Source organism: Protopterus annectens, chromosome 1.part0 (assembly GCF_019279795.1).
Source record: "Protopterus annectens isolate FY-2018-M chromosome 1.part0, PAN1.0, whole genome shotgun sequence".
NCBI lineage: Eukaryota > Metazoa > Chordata > Ceratodontiformes > Protopteridae > Protopterus > Protopterus annectens.
The window spans coordinates 1613283011-1613306660 of record NC_056725.1 but is presented as its reverse complement, the minus strand read 5'-3'; the positions used below and the strand labels follow the sequence as shown (position 1 = coordinate 1613306660).

Sequence of the window (23650 nt, the reverse complement as noted above, 5' to 3'; positions counted from 1 at the left end):
TATCTAATTACAAAATAAATTAAAAAAAAAACAAGGTATTCCCATTAAAAACGCCTACACCCTTGTCGCTTTTACCATTGGTAGGGCAGGTAAAATCCGAAGAAAAAATAAAATATTTAGGGGTTGTTTTTTCAACAGATAATAGAGACTTTTACATAAATAATGTTAAGTTAATTTGGGAACAGATAGTATCTGATTTAAAAAGATGGGATAATTTGAAACTACCAATAATGGCAAAGACCTCAATTATTAAAATGAACATACTCCCCAGAATACTATATACCTTTAGAGCTACTCAAGTTCAAATTTCTATGAAATTCTTCAAACAACTTCATACAGAATTAGCTAGATTTGTATGGGAACCTAGAAAAGTTAGGATATCTTATGACAAACTGATGACTCCGAAAAATAGGGGGGGGGGTTGGAACTACCGAATTTTGAAACATATTATTTAATAATAAACGCTAACAGAATTTTAAGAGTAGTTAACTTTGATAAGATCAATTCAAAATGGGCTCCTAAGTGGTTGATTTTAAATCATAAATATGTTGCTGGTCTGGGTATTAATTGTAAGGCATTACCTTTTTTAAACAAAGATACCCTTAAAATGTACATATTGATGGAGCATATTAAAATATATATAATATCAGTACAAAGTCTGTTTAACTCACTAAATCTTTTACAATATATGATGATTTTTCAACCATTTCACAAAAATCCAAATTTGAAAATTGGTAATCAGTTGATAGACCTTAAGAAATTCCCACTTATAAGTAATTTAACCATATTTGATGTATATCCCTTTCAAGGAATCTCAATACATAACATACCAAGAGAGATGGATCTCCCTAACTCGTATTTAATTATAATAAGACAGTTAAAGGACTTATCAATAAGCTATTTTAGTAATAGGAATCTTAAAATTAAAGAAGAAGGTTTAAACATTTGCCTAAACTTATGGCAAACCTTAACACAGGAATGCAAATATATAACAGCGTCATATAGTTTGATGAAAGAGGTGAAATACAATAACCAAATACTTTTATCAAAATACTGGAAGGAGAAATTGTTAACGACTGAGGATAGTAAAATAGTGAGAGCAATTAACTTAACCTTAAAATCAGTGTCCCTTCAAAAGTTATTATTTACTCAGTTGATGATATTTAATAATGCGTATTATACGCGTCTCACTTTACATAAATTTAACTCAAAAAACTCACCCAAATGCCCATATTGTATAGATCAAACGGCTGACCTTTTACACATGTTCTGGAGTTGTAAATGTATTTTTAAACTCTGGAATTCTTTGAAATTCCAACTACAAAAAAATGGGATATCAACAGTCTACACTTTCTTGGGAGTTTATGATTCTGCATATTCCACCAACTAATTTGGATAGATCCCAAAGGATCATACTCGTAAATATCTTTTTGTTAATGAAGCTATATATAGCTACAAATTGGCTGAACCCATCCCAGACTTCATGGGAAAATTTCAAGAGTGTAGCTATAAAACATATCTTAGCACATAAATTATTAATTAGTGATCATAAGAAAAGTGTAAATAATACAAAAATATGGGAGCAAATCTTTAACATTGTCGTAGATTAAGGTTCCATTCCACTTTTCTCCGGGAAGTACAGACTAACTATCGAGTTGTCTATAGATAAGTATTATACTGATACTAGATTTTTAGTCTTTTTTTTTTCTCTCTGTAATATCTATTTAGAAGTGTATAGTTATGTATAATGACTCTATGTAACTGTTGGAAGCATTCATGTATATATTGTAAATAGGTTGTAGTATTGTATTAACATTTAGAATAAAAAGAAAAATAAAGAATTATTATTGAAAAAAAAAAAAGATCAAAGGAAGTCATAGTGCCATTGTACTCAGCCCTCCTCAAGCCCATAACAGAGTTGTTTTTCTTTCAGCTTTTCCCGGTTAGGGGTCGCCACAGCAGAACTCCAGTCCGCTAACTTTTGGCAGTCGATTTTTATGGTGCTGAGGTGCCAGCCTGATGCCTAACCTTCAACGAAGGCACGCCCATTCACGCATGTCTTTTGAATGCCACTTGACTGCGGGGAGGACATGCAGACTCCACACAGAAGGTGCTCCAGACGATAATCGAATGGGAGAACCTCTTGCTGTGAGGCGACAATGCTACCGCTGTACCATCATGGCTTCAAGCCCATAATAGAGTACAATGCTGAATTCTGCATGTACCTAACCAGGCATTTACACCTACTGGAGTGGTCCTGAGATTTCTCACTAAATAAATACAAAGCATAAGAGATATGTGTTAAGCAGACCGACTACAGGCTCTATCCCTTTACTCCATCTCATATCATTTATTGACAGAGGACTTATGCCTGACCACAAAGCATTATCTGATCCAGCCCTAATGAAAATGTTACATATTCACAAGAAAAAGTATATGAAGGTTACGCGTTCCATGGACCTGAACCTTATGCGTGACTCTAACAGAACTTGCTGGAGATACATATTTGTACCCAAAAGGCTACCTTGTCTATGAAATAATCTTCCCATCCGCGTAAAACAGAGCTGGTCCCTCATTCTCTTCAAAAAGAATTTGAATAAATTGATGGGGAATGATAAATTCAGTCCCTGGGGTGCTGCTCATGTTCCTTATGGACAGAAGTAGTCTGGTATCCTGCATATAGTATTGTGTTTGCAATTACGAGACTTTACATTTGAACTTTTGACTTTATAGCACTATTTGGAATAGGCGCTATTCCTAACACATGACTGTTTAGATTCTAGTCACAGCAATTTAGTGAATTTATCCTTATTATTTTTTATGGACATGTTCAAACAGTTTAACCAAATTATATTGATGTACAGCAAGGAATCTATGCTTGATGTTTTGTTATTACCAATGCAGAATACTGTTCCAGTTCATGTTTGAATCCTAGTGGTTTCATATATATATGTCTGCTTCAGTTATATTTTTGTAACAAAAACAGCACTAACGAAGCATATTACTTATTATTTTACAACATTTCTATATGGGAATTGGTTTACATGTTCATTCTTATAGAGCTCAACCAAATGATATTTATGTACAGCAAGGAATCAATGCTTGATTTTTAGTTATTACTATTATAGACTATTGTTCAAGCTTTTGCTTGATTTTCAGGGGTCTCATATATATATATATATATATATATATATATATATACATGTATGCTTCAGTTATGTTTTGTAGCTTATCACATTATATATATTTTACAACATTTTTATATGGGAATTGTTTCGCCTGTTTATGCATACTTGATGATCTCATGACACTTTGAGTGTTTCCATTAGATCAGTACATAGTCTGCATGACTATATTCATTGGGTATTAATACATATGTCTATTCATTTATAATAACAACTGAATCATTACTGATGTGGCCATTTCAAGGGTATTTAGCAGTATATTGTAGTATCTGCTTGCAAACATTTTGATAAACCCCTGATATCCACTTGGGTTCTTCTGTTGGATTGACCACAGGTTTAATAGTTGTTATAACAAACTATTTGGGACAGGAACATTCATTTTTTGATTTTTGATTTTTGGCTAATGTCACTGTTTTATAACTGTGATTTTTTAATGATCAGAAATATACATGTGGCCATTTTGAGTGTATTAAACCTCACAGTGTAATAACTACATGCAAGTATCTTTGCAGACATCTGACATCCGTTTGGGTTACTGTGATATTATCACTCTATGGGATCGACTCTAGATTTATGAGGTTTCACTACTTAACATCCTGGGATAGGTATATTCCTCATTTAGCATTTTGGCTCGTATTATTCTTTTGCAACTGTATCCATTTAGTGATCAGAAATATTCTATTTTTTTAAATTACCTTCTGGTCAAACAGTCATCTGTTCATCTAATTATATGAACAGTGATTTCTAAGGTTTTCTGGCCTTATTAACAACAGATAATAGTTCTTCCACAGACCGTGGTATTTATACTTTTTCATCAGAGCATGGTCTTTATGGGACTGTCCAGGGCCTGGCCCCCTCTGTGACTTAACTTGTCATCAGCCTATGTAGACATCTTTGATTGGATCACGATTAGGATTTTTGATAAACTTGCTCAGACAATTCTATATCCTTGGTAGTCTAGTTGTTTTGCTCCTATTTTTCTTAGCTCAAGCAACTTATTGTCATGGATCTCCAAAAATTATTATCTGGCTTATGTTCTGACAAGGACGATCTCAAGATATTTGGTATTGGTATTGGTCCTACTGACATTACTAATTTGCTAACAACTGATCCAGTTGACGGTTGCAAACATTTATTTCAAAAGTTAGGCAAACAAATCAAAATGCTGAGAACAAATATCTGGCACCATAAACTGTTCAAAGCATATCAGGTGCAGAACATATCCACCAGGGGACTAAGATGCAAAATCCAACCACTGGTTGGTACACCAGACGATGTCTTACTTAAGGATTGGCAATTAGCACAACAGGAGGCCGCCATGGCCAGAGCCAACATATTGGCATCATTCTATGAAAGAACTGTACATGCCAATACTCTTGAAGTGGAAAAAATTTGTAACAACCTCAAACAATTTGAGGAAAATACCAACTTCCAAAATTGTCTGAGCAAATTATCAAAGGAAATATCCACTTTTGAGAACAATCTCAAAAGCAAAAAACTTCATAAATTTGCTAGAGATAAGGAGGATTATGAGAGGGGCAGACAATTTGAGTCACAGAGGGGAGTGAGGTTCGCTCAGGGTACTAAGAATGCTCCCTTGGTATGGAAAAAGAGGCCCAGGTCGATTCTGAAAAAGACAGGATTGAGTAACACCACTTCTGGTGAGGAATCTTCCACCACAGACACAGAAGTAATGAGTACTGGTGAATTACCACATGTTAAGAGGGGAAGAACAACTGATGTCCCTTTAGGGGTAGGAAACACCGGGCAGGAAGGAAACATAGGGGTAACAAGCCTAGAGGAGTTATTCGTGTCAATAGTGAAATAAATGAACCATGTACCAATGTGATAAATATTTCCAAGCATGTTTTATCTAATGACCAATATTCTTTACTCAATAAAGGTCTTGGTTTTATCCCCGGATTTTTTATTGATGAGAGCTCATTAGTATCTGATACCATAGATTTTTGTAGAAAGAGTAACCTCAATTTGTTTTTCAAACAACAGGATAAATCTGATGATACTCAAAGATCTTCTGACTTCAGATTTCATAAATCCACATTTAATCCTCCGATGGATAAACATGTTGCTGTATTTCAGCAGGCTTTAATAAAGGATATACATTTTAATTTTAGCTCGGAGGATAACATGAGGCACAATCTTTCTAGGAAAGAACAACTTGCTTTAACACAACTTAAAAATAATACTGACCTTGTCATTGTTCCTGCTGACAAAGAGGGTGCGGTCGTAGTTATGGATACCGATTGTTATCGGGATGAAGGAAATAGACAACTGTCTAACCATCATCATTATATGAAAATGGATATTGACCCCACACCCAACTTCCAACGTGAAATTAATGACTTCTTGGAGCAAGCGGTGGAAGCAGGTATCATTTTGGATAAAACCAAAGTACATTTAATGGTCAAAGATCCTGCGAAGCAATATCTTTATTTACTACCCAAAATCCATAAATCTGTCCACAAGCCACCTGGTCGACCCATAGTGTCTGGCATTGGGCCACTCACTGAACCTTTATCCATCTTTCTCACTGAAAAACTCAAACCTTTGTTATCGCTCATTTGAGCTAGAATCCAGGATACTACTGAATTCCTGCAGATTATTTCTGAATCTCAGTTGGAACCTGAATGGTTAATGTGCACCCTAGATGTAAAATCCTTATATACCAGCAGTCCACATTGTGTGGGTTTAATGGCTTTGGAATTTTGGCTAAACAAATCGAACATCTACCCTCCAGGATAGAATACATTACTGGTATGCTTGGCCGAGCACATTCTTACCAAAAATGTGTTCTATTTTCAGCAGGACTGCTACTGGCAACTTCAGGGCACAGCTATGGGTGCCTCGTTCGCACCCATCTACGCGGATCTCTTTATGGGTTTTATTGAAGAACAGATCATATATGATCCAATGCATAACGTATATTTACCGGAGATTGACATATGGAGAAGATACCTGGATGACTGCTGGCTAGTGTGGAAAGGAGGTATTGACTATCTCCAGGAATTCATTGAACATCTTAATGGGAACATCTGGGGTATTGAATTCACTGTGGAGTATCATCAGAAGGAAATACATTTTTTGGATGTCCATCTACAAAGACAATCTGACAACACACTTAAAACTTCTGTTTATCGAAAATTCCCGCAGTACAACACCCTTCTGCATGCCAACAGCCTCCACCCAAAACATATCATAGAAAATATACCAAAATCTCAATTTCTCCGGATCAAAAGAATATGCTCTTCTGAGGATGATCTCATAACATACCATGAGGACTTAACCAACAGATTTTTGTCTAGGGGATATTCCCCACACATTATTAATTCCGCTGCCAACTGGAGCAGCAACAAACCCAGGAATTCCCTTTTACAATATCAAGCGGATCATAGACAGACAAGTTCGGATACATGTAGATTTGTGACTACTTATGGTAGAAATAGCAAAAATTTGATCAATATCATTAACAATCATTGGAATATACTTAGGTCACACCCTCTTTTGGAAGGCTACCTGGGGGAACGGTGTTATTTTTCATACAGAAAGGGTAGAATGCTTGGTTCTCATTTTTCACATTATAAAAGAGCAAGCATCAAGGATGACACACTCTCCCAGAGGACACTGACAGGGGACAAACTTATAGGCATATTTCCCTGTGGCCATTGCAGTTTTTGCAGTTATATTTTCAAAACTATAAGTTTTACCAGCAAAAATACTGGTCATCTTTATAATATTGAATTCTTTGGTAACTGCAGCTCTGATTGGATAATTTATCTGGCCACCTGTACTTGTCAGGCCTTTTATGTCGGACAAACATCCAGGCAATTCCGCATTAGAATATCTGAACACCTAGGGGATATCAGAAATCATAGAATAACTAATGCATTATGCAGACATACTACCAAGCATCCGACTGCAAAATTTTCATTCATCATTATTGATCGTATAACTGGTAACCGATCATTTAAAACAGGGTGGCATGATATTTTGAATAAGAAAGAAAAAAGATGGATCATAAAACTTGGGGGGCTTTTCCCTCCAGGATTGAATGATAAACTATGATCAATGTTTCAATATTTGTCTAATATTCTTCATCTTAACATTTTCTATCTTTTTTTAGATACCACAACATCCGGATGACATTCCTTATTACATCATGGCACACATGATGGTTTCTAGTTTTTGTTTATCATTTATTAGTTCCTTAGTATAGGTGTTTAATATATTAAAATAACGTTTGTACTTCATTTAGACATATGAATATATATGAATAATTATGATTTTTTCAAATACTATCATTATTTTGCAAGCTAACATATATTGACATGGTTATTATTATATCACTGTTTATGTTAACCATCTATTTTTTGGTCTTGTTAACAACAGGAAGTGATGTCATTCTTTTCTGATTTAATGAAGCTATTTAAGTAGGTGACTTTTGCATTCATGTAATACACTACTGAAGAAAGCCCTGTGCTGAAACCGGTCTAGTTTCAGTTTAATAAACATATATTTATCAGATCTTCTCTGGTGCTGGCAATTTTTTCCTTTGAGTCTATAAAATGACTCAGGACACCCAAAGATCCACTTCCCTGATACTACCCCATCCTATACCTAGGGAATTAAGATATAATACTGTAATCAGATATGAACCTATATATCAGCTATGGAAATATAATAGTTGTGCAAACTGTAACTCGAAGTGAATGGTCATTCCTTACTTCATAGGTCCATTGCTGTTTACTAGGCTAACAACCACAATGGACTTTTTAACCCTACCCAAGCATCCCAAATAAGTTCTGGTGCCCTTGATAAGTGTAAATAGTGGCTTGGGAGATGAACTATTTACAGGTTGTCTGAGTCCATAAGAGACATACGTGCTTAACTAGAGATGAATTTCCTGTTCCCCATCCAACTGTACAAGTTACACTTGAATTGGGTTAGGGAGGAACTCTGCTTCACATGGATGGGGAGCCTGTTACAGAGACAGGATAGTCTGTGGGATATATACCTGCCTCTCCAGCAGGTCCAATTTATCTCACAGGCAAGGTTTAAGTCTTTAGAATGGGTAATTATGGTGCTGTTTGCTTTGTGGATATGCAGGTGATCCATCAGATTGGGGTTTGACAATGCCCTGTATGCTAGGCATAGATCTCATCTCAACAGCCTGTAGAAGAAAGAATACAGGGAAAGGGCCTTGAGGCAGTCTGCATAAGACATTTTACTTAGGCCAAGTATTCTTTTAGTGAGGAACCTCTGTGGACGTTCCAGTTGTTGGATGTGCCTGGTTAGGTACATATCAAAGGGAGTATTGTACTCAATGATAGGTCTGATGAATGCCAGTTCAGTGGAACAGTGACTTCCTTGGGCTGAGATGCCATACATTGGTTTTTAAGTTGCACAACATAGAATGATTTCCTTACTACTGTAGACACATGATGGTCAAAGGACAGATTACTGTCTGTGTGTGTCCCTAAGTCCCTGATGACTGGGTCAACTCTAAGGGGCGGGTTGTCAATTTGATAGTTACCAGGGGTGGATGACATCCCAAAGGATACTATTAGGCATTTCTCAGCATTTAGTTTTACTCCATGGCTCTGACACCAGCATTTGTCTGACATCCCACCCTGGAGAATATTTATGTCAGTGTGGGATCCAATGGCATTTCCTAATTTGCACTCATCTTCAGATTTTGTTAGCCAGAGATCAGTGTCATTGGCCTTGACTTCAGAGAAATAAATGCCAAAAAGGACCATTCCAAGGACCTATCTCTGAGGGACTCCACTTGTGGCTGGTTCTTTGTAGATGTGGACTTCCCAGTTTTAACTTTCTGGGTCCTGTCTGTGAGCTAGTTTGCTATCCACTGTGTGATATATGGGTTTGTACCTAACCTCTTGAGTTTCTCAACAATGTCCGAGTGGGTATTGTGTCAAATGCCTTAGTTAGGTCAAGGCAGGAATTGTGAACCATTTTTCCCTCACCCGTTGCTTTGGTGACCTTCTCACTGAAATCCACCAGGTTGAGAAGGCATGACCTGCCCTTGACAAACCCAAACTGAGCGGGGCCCAATGTCTGGAGGTTTGCAATATCATTATTGATAATTTCCATGATAAGTCTTTCCATGGCTTTGCAAATAAGACTAGTGAGACATAAGGGTCCATATGAGACATAATGGGCCAACCTTGTACAGAGCGATGACTGTTACTGTTCTCCACTCATGAGGCAAAAAGCCTGTTTGGAGGCTACAATTAAATAGCAATTCCAGAGGGCCTGATAAGGTATGTTTCATGCTATTTAGAAGGCATCCTGGGATACTGTCCGGGTCTATTGATGCAGTGGCCTTAGAGAGAGCATTAAGGACCTGTTCCCTAGTGATAGCAGGGGGAATTATACTTGACAGTATTTCCTGAGGGAAGGTTGAGGGGGAGAGAGGAGTAAAGTTGGAGATGAATTTATTGGTCAGTAGGTTTGCTAGATCTTCTGGCTCAGTATTGGTAGTTCCATTTACAGTGAGCTCTGCACACAATTGTGTATTGCCTTTAAGGTTGCAGACATAGCTAAAGAACACCTTGTGGCTGTCCTTGGCCTGGGAGGCCAAATTTACCTCAAATTTAGCTTTGGTAGACATTATATGTCCTCTTAGTTGTTTGTTTAGTTTGATGAGAGTGATTTTATCCTGTTGGGTGCAGCACCTCTTAATTTTTGCAATGATTTCCTTCCTTCTGTTATACACTGTGTTGATTTTGTGGCTCCACCATGGTGGCTTTGTTTTAGTTAGTTCTGTACTTCTTCCTGGTGTGTACAGCTGCCTCTATGCGGCTATTAACATGCTTGTATAGGGTTTCTGTGAACAGTTCTATATAGGCAACAGTGCTCTTAGTGCTTATTGGGGCTTGATGGTAAGTTTAGTGTCATATAGGATTCCCAATTAATAGTGGAGTAATTAAAGTTGCCAATGAATGTGGTATTTGGTTGGATAGTGAGTGTTTCCAATAAGTTTAAATACATGGTATGGGTTTCCTGGGTCATAGATGGGGACCTATAGCTTGCAAGGAAATGGTATAGGATTTTGCTTATGGTGATTTGAACAAGGAGCAGCTCAAGTACATTGTCCTCTTTGACCAGGCTTGATGTATATTTATTTTTGATGTAAATCGAGACACCTCCTCCATAAGCCCCTGCCTGTGAAGTAGCTGGTCTAAATGTGTGGAAGGTATTATAACCTAGCAGTGTTGGTGTGCACTCCGTGGCCTTAAACCATGTCTCAGTGACTGCACCGACATCAGCATTCTCTAGGCTGAAGATAGCTTCTAGGGAGTAGAGTTTTTTGTTTAGACTCCTAGCACTGAACATTAGTACCTTTAGATTTTCTTGGTTTTAATTTACTATGTCAAAAGTACTTTCAATTTGGCATTGCCTAAAAAAGGCACTTTGGGGGAAGACAATGTTTTAGCTAATATTTGTAAGCCTAGATGGGAGGGGTGCAGACCATTCCTGGCAAAACAGCATGATCTGTTGACCATATCCTTCCATGCTGACAAATATTGCACCCCCTTAGAATGACACCAGCAATTAAGTGAATTATTAAAGTCAGCCATCTTTTGTTCATATTGTGGCATCATCCATGGAGAAGGTAAAATGCTGCTCACTGCTAGGCTCATACCAGGCTGAGGCACATATTCCAAGAGCTCCATGTTGTCTGTCTTCATATAGTCTAGAAGTACGTCTCAGGTCATTTACACCCACATGAACTATGGCTGAGTCATACTGTTACTTGTAGTCCAATGACCTGAGTGCATGCATAATGTGTGTGATCCTAGAACCTAATAAGCAACTGACAGGGACTTTCTCCTTACTGTCTGGTAAGAGGGACATCAGTGTATCTCATGATGGAGTCTCCAATGATCAGAATGTTGGATTGTGAGGTGGCTTCTTTATGGGCTTAGAAATAGATGCTCCACGAGATGTGGCTCTATGTGTTTATGTGGGTGTTGTTTTGAAAGAGTGCATTTGGGACTGCTGAGGGTATTTGTTATATATAGTTCATGTAAGAGGTCTTTAGGGTTTAGGAAGATTACATTTAAGTGCCTCAGCATGTGTGGATCTATATGTCTGCCTTGAATTGTGTGTGATGGGTACAGTGTGTGTGTATTACTGACAACCTTATTGACATTAGGAGAACTTCTATGTGAAAGCTTTGCCTCCAGTGACATTGTGTATATACATCTCTCACATATTATATCAGTTTGCTTGAGAATTAACTTGCTGTCAGTAAACATGGGGCAATTTCTACATTAACTCAGGATGCCCATATCCACTAAGTTGGTAATGGAGCTAGTGGGGAAATTCATATCCATGGCAACAGACCTTTTTTATTGATTAGACAGCTGCAGTGAGAATATAAAGCAATTTCAGGAGTATCTGGTTTGCAACTCTGAGGACAGTGCTTGTCACTGCAACTAGTTGTCCTGTGTGCAACTAGGTATTGGTGAAATTTCAATTGTGGCTTTACAGGAAAAATGTCGCTCAACGTGTCTGTGTCTATACAGGGCACTGACAAACACTTGAGGGGAACTAATAAGTGGACCCTGAAAATGTAAGGATGAAGTATTTCGGCAAAAATTCTGAAGTTAGAAACAAATCAGGCAGTACTTTCTGAAAACAAAGAATTAGCTTATCAAGAATGATGAAAAGAGGGGAGTCACATGAATGGCTACTGCCTGGCTACTACTAATGCTGGTCTCAGCACAGCTTCACTCTGCTGGGATACAATGCTCCTTTGCTTCTTCTCTCACCAGAAGCAAAATATTAGCATCAATCCCAAGATGAGAAGCAGGCCACAAACTATTTGGTGATCCATAGTCTTTTCACAGATGATGCAAGGGTCTGTAGGCTTGTTGTAGCCTTTTCCTGGTAGATGCCTTGAATGGTAACCAGACCAATCAGAAACATCAAGCACAATCACTGTCCAACCAGAAAAGTCAACAATCTACGCACTCTGATCTTTCTCTTACCAGAAGCAGAATATAAGCACAAATTCCAAGTTGTTACCTATGAAGCAGTTATTAGGCTTTCTGGTGATCAGTAGTCTCCAGGAAACAATGTCCCTGTGCTTCTTCTCTCAGCAGGAGAAAACAGAAACAGTAATCCACTGATGACTACTGTGAGGCAGAATATGGGGTATCTAATAATTGGTGGTCTTGCAATAGATGGTGCAGATTTTAAAGGTAAGATAAAAAATATGGGTTAATATCCTAAGCACTGCAGTGTGCACTAAGCAGTTAGATATGAAAGAGGGGGGTAACTTAAACTTTAGCTGTCTAAGTGGAGAAACACTACTTTTAAAAGAGCAAGATAGACTGAAACAGTATGGTCACTTTGTAAACTCGTTATATGGAATATGTTGGGATGGCCAATAAATTTAAGTAGTTGAAAGGGAGTGATTTCACAAGGTGAAAATTTTGTGCTTACTCACAAAAGCCGATAAAAGGGGAGAGAGAAGGAGATATGTGGTCAAATTAGCATAAGGGGCAGGCAACTAGAAAGACAGTTGTGTTTAAGAACATAGCAGAAAATGATTGATTTTAACAATTGGTTACATTGCTGGTGTCATTCTAAGGGGATCCAGTATCTGTCTGCCTAGGATGACATGATTGACAGACCTCAATGCTTTGCCAAAGGTGGCCGGCATCTGTCACTCCTGGGCTTCCAAATGCTGGCCAAGGCTCTTGCCAACCCTATAGTACCTTTTTAGGTGGTGTTCCAAAGACCAAATTACCACCGTAACAACTGCAAATAAATACAACCTGAGGGTCATGCTACTCAGTGCCAGATGTCTAAATCTCAAAATGCACTCGCTCAAAGCACTCCTTAAAATGGAGAACATCAACATTTGTGCTGTAACAGAGACCTGGTTCAAGGCAGCAGAAAGCACCCCTGCACTACCAGGCTATAACTCATTTCACACGTTTTGGTCCCAGAACTTGGACCGAAGCTCCAAAGGCAGTGGTGTTTCCATATTCATAAAGGATGCACATAGCCCAACATAACACATCAGAGATACTTCAGGTGCAGCTAACACTGGGTAAGACTACGATTCAGGTCCCCAATCATGTCCCAAGATTCACACTCCACGTTCCTAAGCACCTTGGAGAATATTAGGGTCTAACCTAACATTCTCATACTGGGTGACTTCAACTGCCCCTCCATTAACTGGGAACACAACTCATTTACCAATACACTTGCCCAACGTTTCCTGGAATTCATTAATTCCAGTGTCCTGGACCAGCTTGTACTTACCCCCACTGGATGTAGCAACATCCTTGACCTGGTCATCACTAACATGGGTGACCATTGCTCTACACCAATAGTCAACTCTTTCCTGGTTAGATACAACCACAAAGTAATCACATTGAAAAATCACATCCCTCCCACTCACCCCTCCCTCCAAGGTAACCATCATAAAAAACTTCTCCAAAGCTAACTTTGGCCTCCTAAAAACAGAGGTGGCTAACTTCATGGCACCCATGCAAATGGAGAATAGTTGAATGACCACCGAATCATACACCAATGCACTGTACAAACAAGTACACAAATGCATGGATATTGCCATACCCAATAGAACGAAGACCCTCTCCTCCAAAAAAGTAAGCCAATCTCGTGGTCTCCTGCCATAAACAAACTCTGCAACAGAAGGAGGAAACTGATGCGGAATAAGATGAAATCCCAAGACTGGAAAAACTCTCTTATCAGCCTCAACAAAAAGTTGAGTTCCCTCATCAAATCCTCTAAAGCTAGCTATGAAAACAGAATTGCAGCAGATAATAAAGACAACCACAAGGCCTTCTATAGTTATGTAAAGAATCTCCACGGCAATACCCAGATTTGCTCTGAGCTACTGCACAATGGTACCTCCTATACAGCACCAACAGATATTGCCAATATACTGGCCGACAGATTCAGTGCCAACTTTACCTCTCCCCCCAAAGGACCAATCACAATGCCAGTAGATTGCCAGGCACCCAGTATTACTGCTGTACAGGTTAAAACAGCACTGTCCAAGGTCAAGAATACAGCTTCTATGGGTCCTGACAATATCCCTGGCTGTGTTCTACATGAACTACAGAATTAACTGGTAACCCACCTGTGTGCCCTGTTCAATCACAGCCTCACCTCAGGCTTTGTCCCTACTGAATGTCACACTTGTACAGTCATCCCTCTCCATTAAGGAGGAGCAACTACAGTCCCTAGGAACTACCACCCCATTAGCCTGACATGTCTGAAATGCAAAGCTATGAAATGCATCATCATGGACCTAATAAACAAGGATATAGGGAATCTCCAAACTCTGGATCCCACACAGTTTGGTTTTGTGAAGGGTAGATCATTCCTACTCAACTAGGTTGACTTCTTTGAGTCAGTCATCAGAGCTGTGGATGAAGGCAAGGTGGTTCATATAGCCTACTTTGATCTGGCCAAGGCCTTTGATACCATTCCCTACTCAGGAATCATAGAAAAACTCACTAAGCTAGGCATCAACCTCTATATCACTAGGTGGGTTGCAAACTGGCTCACAGATAGAACCCACAGTGTGAAAGTAGCTGACTCCAAGTCAGACTGCCGACTAGTCACGAGTGGAATCCCACAGGGTTCGGTCTTGGGTCTTCTCCTGCTTGGTATCTACTTCTGTGAAGTCCAGGCCAACATGAAGGGACTCTGGCTGACAAAGTTTGCAGACGATTGCAACTTGGGAGCTATTATTAACTCCCCAAGTGATTTTGACAGCCTACAGAATGGCCTCACTGAGACCAATGACTGGTGTCAGAACCATGGCCTTAAGCTCAACGCCAAAAAATGTGTCGTCATCCCCTTTGGGAAAAACCCGGTTCCCATGAATTACCAGAATGTGTTATAAGAGATCTGGGAACACAGGCTGACAGCAACCTCTCTTTTGATCACCACATTGCCACTGTGGCCATAAAGTCCTTCTATGTAGCACATCTCGTTACTAAGAGTTTTGCATCCAGGAAGAAAGAGGTCATTGTCTCGCTCTACTCTTCCCTCATTAGGCCAATCATTGAGTACAATGCCCCATTTGGCATGTACCTCACTAGACACCTGCAACAACTGGAGAGGCCACAAAAGTATCTCACAAAGGGGATCTTAGACCTTAAACACTTGTGTTATATCGACAGACTCAAAAAAACTCCAACTGTTCTCTGTCTCATATTGCCTACTTAGAGGTGATCTCTGCTTAATTTACAAAGCCATGTCTGACCCAGCTCTGTTAGAAATGCTACATCTAAAGAAATCCCATTCCCTCCACACCACACGCTTCAGAGACCTCAACCTCATTACCACAATCATCAGATCATACTGGAGGGACAGGTTCATAACCCAGAGACTGCCCCTGCTATGGAATAGTCTTCCATACATGTCAAGCAGAGCACCTTCCTGACCCTCTTCAAGAGAAATCTTGATCAGTGGATGGGAAATAGAAAATTCACCCTGAGGATAACTCCAGTGGCTCTACATGACAGAAGCACTGGGAACTAAGTTTGGGTGGCACGATGCCAGGGTTATCCTATGGTTAGGCTTGTAAAGGCACCAGGGCCATTAGCATAGTACACACCTATAAACCTATAAACAACACCACCAGGGTGGGAGGTAGCAAAACATTATGTGTGATTCATATGAGACACATTAGTGTGCTCTTTTCTAGTTTTAATATGCAATTAAAAGATGAATACAAACAAGCAAAAACAGTATAAAGAAAATGAATCACAATATACAAAATAGTAGAAGGCAATAAACTAATACAAAATACATGAAAGCAAAAGCAAACTAACCTTTCCCTTGCAGCAAGTTATGACAGAGTCTGTGAGATTTTCAAGTAAAGCTTTGAAATGTTTTATTCTACCCATTAAATAGAAGGTTTAGTTCTTATCTCCAACCCAGTTCACACATAATTAACCTTAAATTAACTTGATCTAACTTTTGTTTGTCTCCTTAATTGACTGGTCTGGTTCTAATTTCTGTGTGACTCACTAGAAATACCATTGTGGTCTCTTTCCTAGTGTTAATATGCAATTAAGAGCAGAATACAAGTAAAACACAGTGTAAAGAAAACAAATCACAGTACACAAAATAGAAAAAAGCAATAAAGTAATACAAAATACAAGAAATAAAAAGCAAAGTAACCTTTCCCTCACAGCAAGCTGTTGCAGAGTCTGAATGAGCTTTCCCAGTAAAGATGCCAGAATTGCATTTAAGTGATTAAAAAGTCTTAATGAGCCTCTAATGATGACAAAGCAGTTTCTTTTAATTTTAATAATGAGGGAAACACAGCTGAGAATCAGCACGTGCTGATTTGAAATTAACTGACAATGAAATCTGTGACACCTTACATTTCTACAAAAATAACACCCTTTTTTCTACTACATGTTTAGCAAATATATCAAGGCCTTCTGCATTAAAGGAATAAATGAGCATTTTGTACTAGTTATACACCTGTGCTGGAGTGACACTGGATCATAAACCCAAACCCACATAGCGTACTGCATCCTTTTCTTCAGGAATCAAAGGTGCAATGCAGGCATTAGGATCCTAATATAGAATTAGAATAAGAAGATAACTGTGGTTATTACACTGCTTTTCCAAATGCTAGTCAGAGCAAGTACATTTTAATAAGTTATTTATAACAGACTGTAGTTTCCAGCCATGAATATTTTCAAAGATGTACAAACTGTATCAACTCCGTGGATGTGCTGTAGAGTGGATCACTCTGTACTACACCACCAAAGGCTCTGGTATAGGAAGCACAGACTGTGTGCTGAAGGAGTTATCTTTAGATGTGGTATTAGGAGCCAAAGGCTGTCTTTTCAATATTTTCAGGTACTCGTTAGTTCTCTGGTGTTTAGCCTTAACAAAGAATAGATGAACAACTTCTGTAGCATGAGCAAGAAACATTCTACGAGGTCCACAGCTGATGTGTTTTGCAGAGTATTTTTAGAACACAAGGTGTTGGTATGTGCTGTACCACTGCATGTGAGACATTCACACAGAGAACTGACTAGAAGTATTTTTATCCCTGTCTGGAGTTTTGAGGATATAGGTGGTAATTACAACAGAAGATGCAACACAAACAGAAAAGCACATGCTAAGAGTATTAAAGAGCTGGTACTTTCCCTACTCAACAAAGGTCACAAGTCCTTTGAACACTACTGCTGAAAATGCAGAAAGAACAGGAAGACAATGGAGCACAGGGAGTCGAGTAATGTAGTTACACACATTCATAACCAAGTTGTTACTCTTATTTATACAAAAAATATAAATGGTAAATAAAAACATGTTGGCAAGCTTTGAATCTTTGCCAGGGCACTGTACCATCAAGTTTTCAGAAACTATGTCTTTTTAATAACAAATATGCAGAATATTATTGCAAGAATAAAATCAATGATGTGTGAACTGGTTGTAGAATATCAACTTTTTGGAAGTTTGGTGCTATAAAGATGTCTACAGCTGGACTCTACATACCTTTGACAAAGCACTGTGTAATGTTAGATGTCAGTAGTATTAGACCTTATGGTACAGAAATACTATTTCTTTTAAACCTTCATTCCCTAAAGGAATGACATTCAGCTGCTTAATACCAGACTGTCTAAGTTATATTATCCCAATCAATTTTTTGCTTATTCCTATTTTCTTACTTTAAGTAACAATGAATTTCTCCTTAAAGTGCTTTTATTATTATTATTCTCTAAGATTACAGCCTTCTGGATAAAGGAGCGAGACCGTGTTCACATTACGATTAACTAGGTGCCATTTTTCCACTATACATAAGTTAGACTAAGAATATTAAAGCATTTGTAGTGGGTGATGTCCCCATGTTAAGTACTTTTTAAATGTTCATGTATAATTGATCAGAGTTGTACAGGTTTGAGTACATGCGTAGCTGTTGTATGTACTTGAGATGTCAGATTTTGTACAATTGCAGTCTAACACCTTTGGTTCTGTGCCAGTGTTTTGGATATGAAACTTTTTTATATATCCAAGAGCTAAGAATACACAAGTTGATGGAAAATGTGGTATTTCACAGATGAAGACTGACAGACTGGACATTACAACAGATATTAAAATATTAGAGATTATCTTTAGAGTTGAAGGTGAAGAAAAATGGACAGCATGGTTAACAAGATTGATTTAAAATGTATCTAATAAGGAAATTAGATTAAAAATGATCAAGTTTATGTTTTGAATGAAATGAATTTTGTCACCAGTTAAAGACCTTTCAGATTTGTATGAGCCCAGTTCCTTCAGTTGAACATGTAGCTCATACCTTACCCCTGTAATACCTGTTCATTCTGCAAAGTGAGAGCCTTACCACTCCAATCATTCTCCACAGCAAGAGCAAGGAGACTGGGAGGCAAAGTTGTCAGCCTTGCATCCATGCAGTGAAGATAAGATTTGGTCTATACTGCACATTTACTCCCATGTAAACATGGGTAACGCACACATACTCCCCTGTAATCATGGGTACCACTCACATACTCTCCTGTAATCATGTGTACCATACGCATACTCCCCTGTAATCATGTGTACCACATGAATACTCCGCTGTAATTATGAGTACTGTTCACATACTCTCCTGTAATCATGTGTATCACATGCATACTCCCCTGTAATCATGTGTAACACATGCATAACTCCCCTGTAATCATGGGTATCACATGCATACTCCCCTGTAATCATGGGTATCACATGCATACTCTCCTGTAATCATGAATACTGCACACATATTCACCTGTAATTGTGGCTACCACACATTCATTACCCATTCTAAAGACTTAAATCTTCCCTGTGATATAAATAGGACCTGCTGGAGAGGCAGGGATGTATCCCAGAGACTGCCCCTCCTCTGGAACAGGCTTCCCATCCATGTGAGCAGAATTCCTCCCTAACCCAATTCAAGTATAATTTGGACAACTGGATGGGGAACAGGGAATTCATCCCTGGTTTGGCATCTATGTCTCTAATGAGCATAGGCAGCCTGTAAATGGTGCATTGCCTAGGGTCTTACTTGTAAATGTTTAATCAACCAAGCCCCTGCTTATACTTATCAAGGGTATCAGCACTTGTCAGAGGTTTGGGATGCATGACTAGGCTTAAAAAGGCCCTTTTGTCATGTGCCTAATAAACACCTCTGAACCTCCGAACATACTTGCATGTAATTATGGCTATCGCACATGTACTCCCCTGTAATTATGAGTACCACAGACATACTCCCCTGCAATCATGGGTACCACACACACAAACACACAGACACATGCACTCCTCTGTAATCGTGGGAACTGCATACACACACACTCCCCTCTAATCATGAGTACTGCACACACACTCTCATGTAATCATGTGTACCATACACCTATTCCCCTGTAATCATGTATACCACACACCTGCTCCCCTGTAATCAAGTGTTCCACACATGTACTCCCCTGTAATCATGTGTACGACACACGCACTCCCCTATAATCATGTGTACCATTCATGTACTCCTCTATAATCATGTGTACCATACACATACTCCCCTGTAATCATGGGTACCACACACATATTCCCCTGTAATCATGGGTACCACACACATACTCCCCTGTAATCATAGGTACTATATACATACTCCCCTGCAATCATGTATACCACACACCTACAACCCTGTAATCAAGTGTTCCACACATGTATTCCCCTGTAATCATGTGTACCATACATGCACTCCCCTGTAATCATGTATACCACACACACACACACACACACACACACACACACACACACACACACACACACACTCCCCTATAATAGGTTCATAGGTTCATAGGTAGGTACTAGGCTATCTGCCCAAAGGCATTTATAAGCCTAGCCAGAATGTGTTGGCTTTCGCCGCCCCCTTAGATTAGTTCCCTGTGCCTCTGTCCAGCAGAGCCACTGAAGTGATCCCTGGGGTATAGATTCATAGGTAGGTACTAGGCTATCTGCCCGAAGGCATTTATAAGCCTAGCCAGAATGTGTTGGCTTTCATCATGTGTACCATTCATGTACTCCTCAAAAATCATGTGTATCATACACATACTTCCCTGTAATCATGGGTACCACATACATACTCCCCTGTAATAATGGGTGCCACACACATACTCCCCTGTAATCATGGGTACCATGCACATACTACCCCATAATAAAGTGGTGGTTTTACTGATGAGATACACTGCCTGGCATAGTAACAGCTGACTCATTTGGTGTCCTTTGTTGCTCCTTGATCTGGTGGCCCTCTGCACTAGGTTGAGGGGGAAATGGCCTGTTGTCCAGTTTGTTTCTTCTCCTCTGATGTCCTAAGAAGGAGGACCAAGTTCTAACATCCTCATGCTCTACATGCATGCTCTATGCAAGTGCAAAAAAAAAAATCCCTTCTCCAGTCTGGTGCTTCTTCCTCCTCTCCCATGGAGGACTGCCAAGTCTTAATGCCATCATACTCTACTGTCCTGACATTTACATGAGGAGCAAAAAAATGTATCTAACACCTTGCACTGAGGGCAGCAACGCACTCCCTTTATCCCACCCTAGTAATGCTTCTGGTGGCAGGACATGTGTGCCCATCCATCCCCTCAATTAGAAAGAAACTGGCTGCACCTTTCCAGTCTTCGCTTCCCTCATGCCATCTTCAAAAGACATACAAGGCATTACTCAAACTCAGTTGCCAGAGTCATAGGGCATAATCTGCCCATTCCAATGGCTCCAGATTCCTTAGATGCACTACCAGCCTGGTCTTTATATGTAGAAGCAATCAACATATCAAGACATTAGTGAGTGATGGCATACGGCCATGCTGGCTCTGTACAGTAGAACTGCATGCGACATGTATGGAACATTTATTCTTTAAAGCCTTTCTTACCATTGATTTCTGGTCATAGTTAGCTCTTCCCAATGACATGATGCTACCTTTTCTTGACCCAACCATTATGTGGACTTGATCACGCTGCAGAGAATTCCTGGATGAGGCAATGATGCCACCAGCAATTGGTGGGCATGGTGATGAGATGGCATCAAGGTGTCCATTAGGTGTCATTGGAATGGAACACATCTTTGGATCTAAGATTACATAAACAATACTACACTGTAATACACATACTGCGTATTTCAATAAAACATTTACTGCAGGCATTGCAGAAGTACCATAACATGCCAAGTGCAAACAAATTCAAAGAAAAGCATAAATATATTCTGAAAACTAAGAAACTGTTAACAACTCTGGTCTTCTCAGAAAATTATCCATGTTTTAGATAAGCTACTTAGCCAGTAGCATTGTTTAATTTCATTCAAAATGTTTCAACTTTATTATATAGTGGCTTTCATATGTGCATTGCTCCTAAAATGTTCTCAATGGAAACACATTTTTTTCTAATACCCATTCATATTTTATCTAAAAGACATTCAACAGCAAACTTCAGTAAAACGGAATAAGTGTGCCCAGAGCTTTCCATCTAAATATTTTAGTCAAACTCTGCTATCTGACACAAGTGTTACCACATGCTAAGCAACTTTTTTCATTTGCTTACCTTTACTGTTACACTAGATAGGAAAACAGAGCTATCTATCTGTTAGAAAAATATGTATTAATGCGTGTATTAGCAATATGCTTAGTGCATTTAGAGCTTGAAATGGGTTAACACATTTATTCTATTTCATACTGCATAAATCTGTACAAACTGCAGTTGCTTTCTGACCTTGTATTGTTAGCTAAAATCTTGCTTGTGCCTTGGAAATTTACTGAGAAGCAGGTGATTTCTGCTTGTGTTAGGAAAATAATGAATAGAACAATACTACTTGTATGAAATTTAGACAAGAAGTTCCGCTGTGCCATGAGAAAATACACAGCTGTAGAAGTTACAGATAATTAGTACAAAGCTTGCTTGAAAATATGAACTGCAGTCAGCATTTGCTTGTATCTGAATTAGAAAAGTACCTTGAAATGTAACACTGTACAATAGAGGCTTGTAAACGGATTAATGGTCACCAAGGCCAGGTTGTTTTTCTCAAAAGTTTCTCACAAATCTAGTCATGTCAGCAGAAAATCTGAGTAACATCTGCTGTAGAACAATACTGAAAGTTGTGTTTGATTACGCCAGCTTAGAAGGCCATGTCTTGTAAAATAGTATACGAATGAACATACTTCCTGATAGTAGTTAGACAAATCCTTGTATTTGCATGTTTTTGTCTCCTTGCTGCAAGTAAATTAAAAGTGCCTTAACTGAACCTTACGTGTATTGGTTTTTTGAAGTTTTTTCCTTTGACAGATTGGTCCTTCGGACCGGAAACCTTCACTTCGCCTCAGATCAGACAGGCCACGTGGCTTGAAACCGTACGGGGAAGAAACCACGTCGGTTCTTCTTACTCGAAAAGTCCTCCGACTGAATTGTTGTACAAAAGAGGCCAGCCACTTTCTGATCTGCGACTGAAGGACGGGTTTACTCGAACCAGGTGATCAATCACGAAGGCTCAGGTAAGGTGAATCCACCTTCTTTTTCTGTTTTAGATTAGGGACTAGATTTGTATTTGTTCTGTTAAGACTTTGTTTATAAGTCAGGGACAGAAAGATTACTGCCTTGTCATAGATCAGGGAAACAGAGCATGTAGGCAGTCATTCTGAAGAGACTATAAAAACACCCGTGGTACCACGTTAAAAATAAGGAGTTATGTAATGATTAAAAGGGTAGGACAAAATGGGTAATAATTGTACAAAAAGTTCCCAAAATCCGCCGTTAACCGAAGACGCGAAATACATGCAGTCACAGAGTGCTGATAATATTAAATACTACTCAAAATGGGTTAAAGTATGAAATTGATGGTAAACTAGAGAAATCCTCACTTGTCAAACAGCTTAAAACCGATTCTAGAGGTCGGGTAAAAAAGCAACGTCAATTAGGAATTCCTCAGGCACACAGGTGGATTGAGGAAGTAAACCGAAGGGAACAAAAGAATAATAATTCAAAAGCAATGTTTTTAGATAAGGAGGACAATAACTTAGTAATAGCATCAGCCCCTCCACCTCCCTTACCAGAATATGAGGCAAGTGAACAAATTAGTCCACCCCTGCGAGATCCTGCTGTCACTGTAAGTAGAGACACTACAAAAGCAAAACCATTTATTAGAGATCCCGTTGAGACCAGGTCTCGAACATGGGCAGGAAACTCAAAAGGAGAAATTGAGTTATATCAAATGGGTAGAAATTCACGATTTAAGAGTGAAGAAGAAATATGCCCACTTATAGAAGTACCTAATCCTCGGGCAGGGCAAGAAGGTCAGGACCCAACTATTCTAGTGTATAGACCCTGGACTCCGGAAGACATCTGGAAAGCCACTGAGGGAATTCCCCATCCAAAAGTTAATTTTAGAAAGTT

General features: G+C 39.0%; 1 protein-coding gene across 1 annotated transcript in view; it reads right to left on the bottom strand.

The window, feature by feature from the left end:
• CACNA1I (calcium voltage-gated channel subunit alpha1 I) overlaps window positions 1-23650 on the bottom strand; it is a 3136920-nt gene that overhangs the window by 898870 nt on the left and 2214400 nt on the right. The window contains exon 14 of the mRNA XM_044073362.1: window positions 21145-21341. Within this exon, the coding sequence (XP_043929297.1) occupies window positions 21145-21341 (197 nt within the window). The remainder of the gene's footprint in view (window positions 1-21144; window positions 21342-23650) is intronic.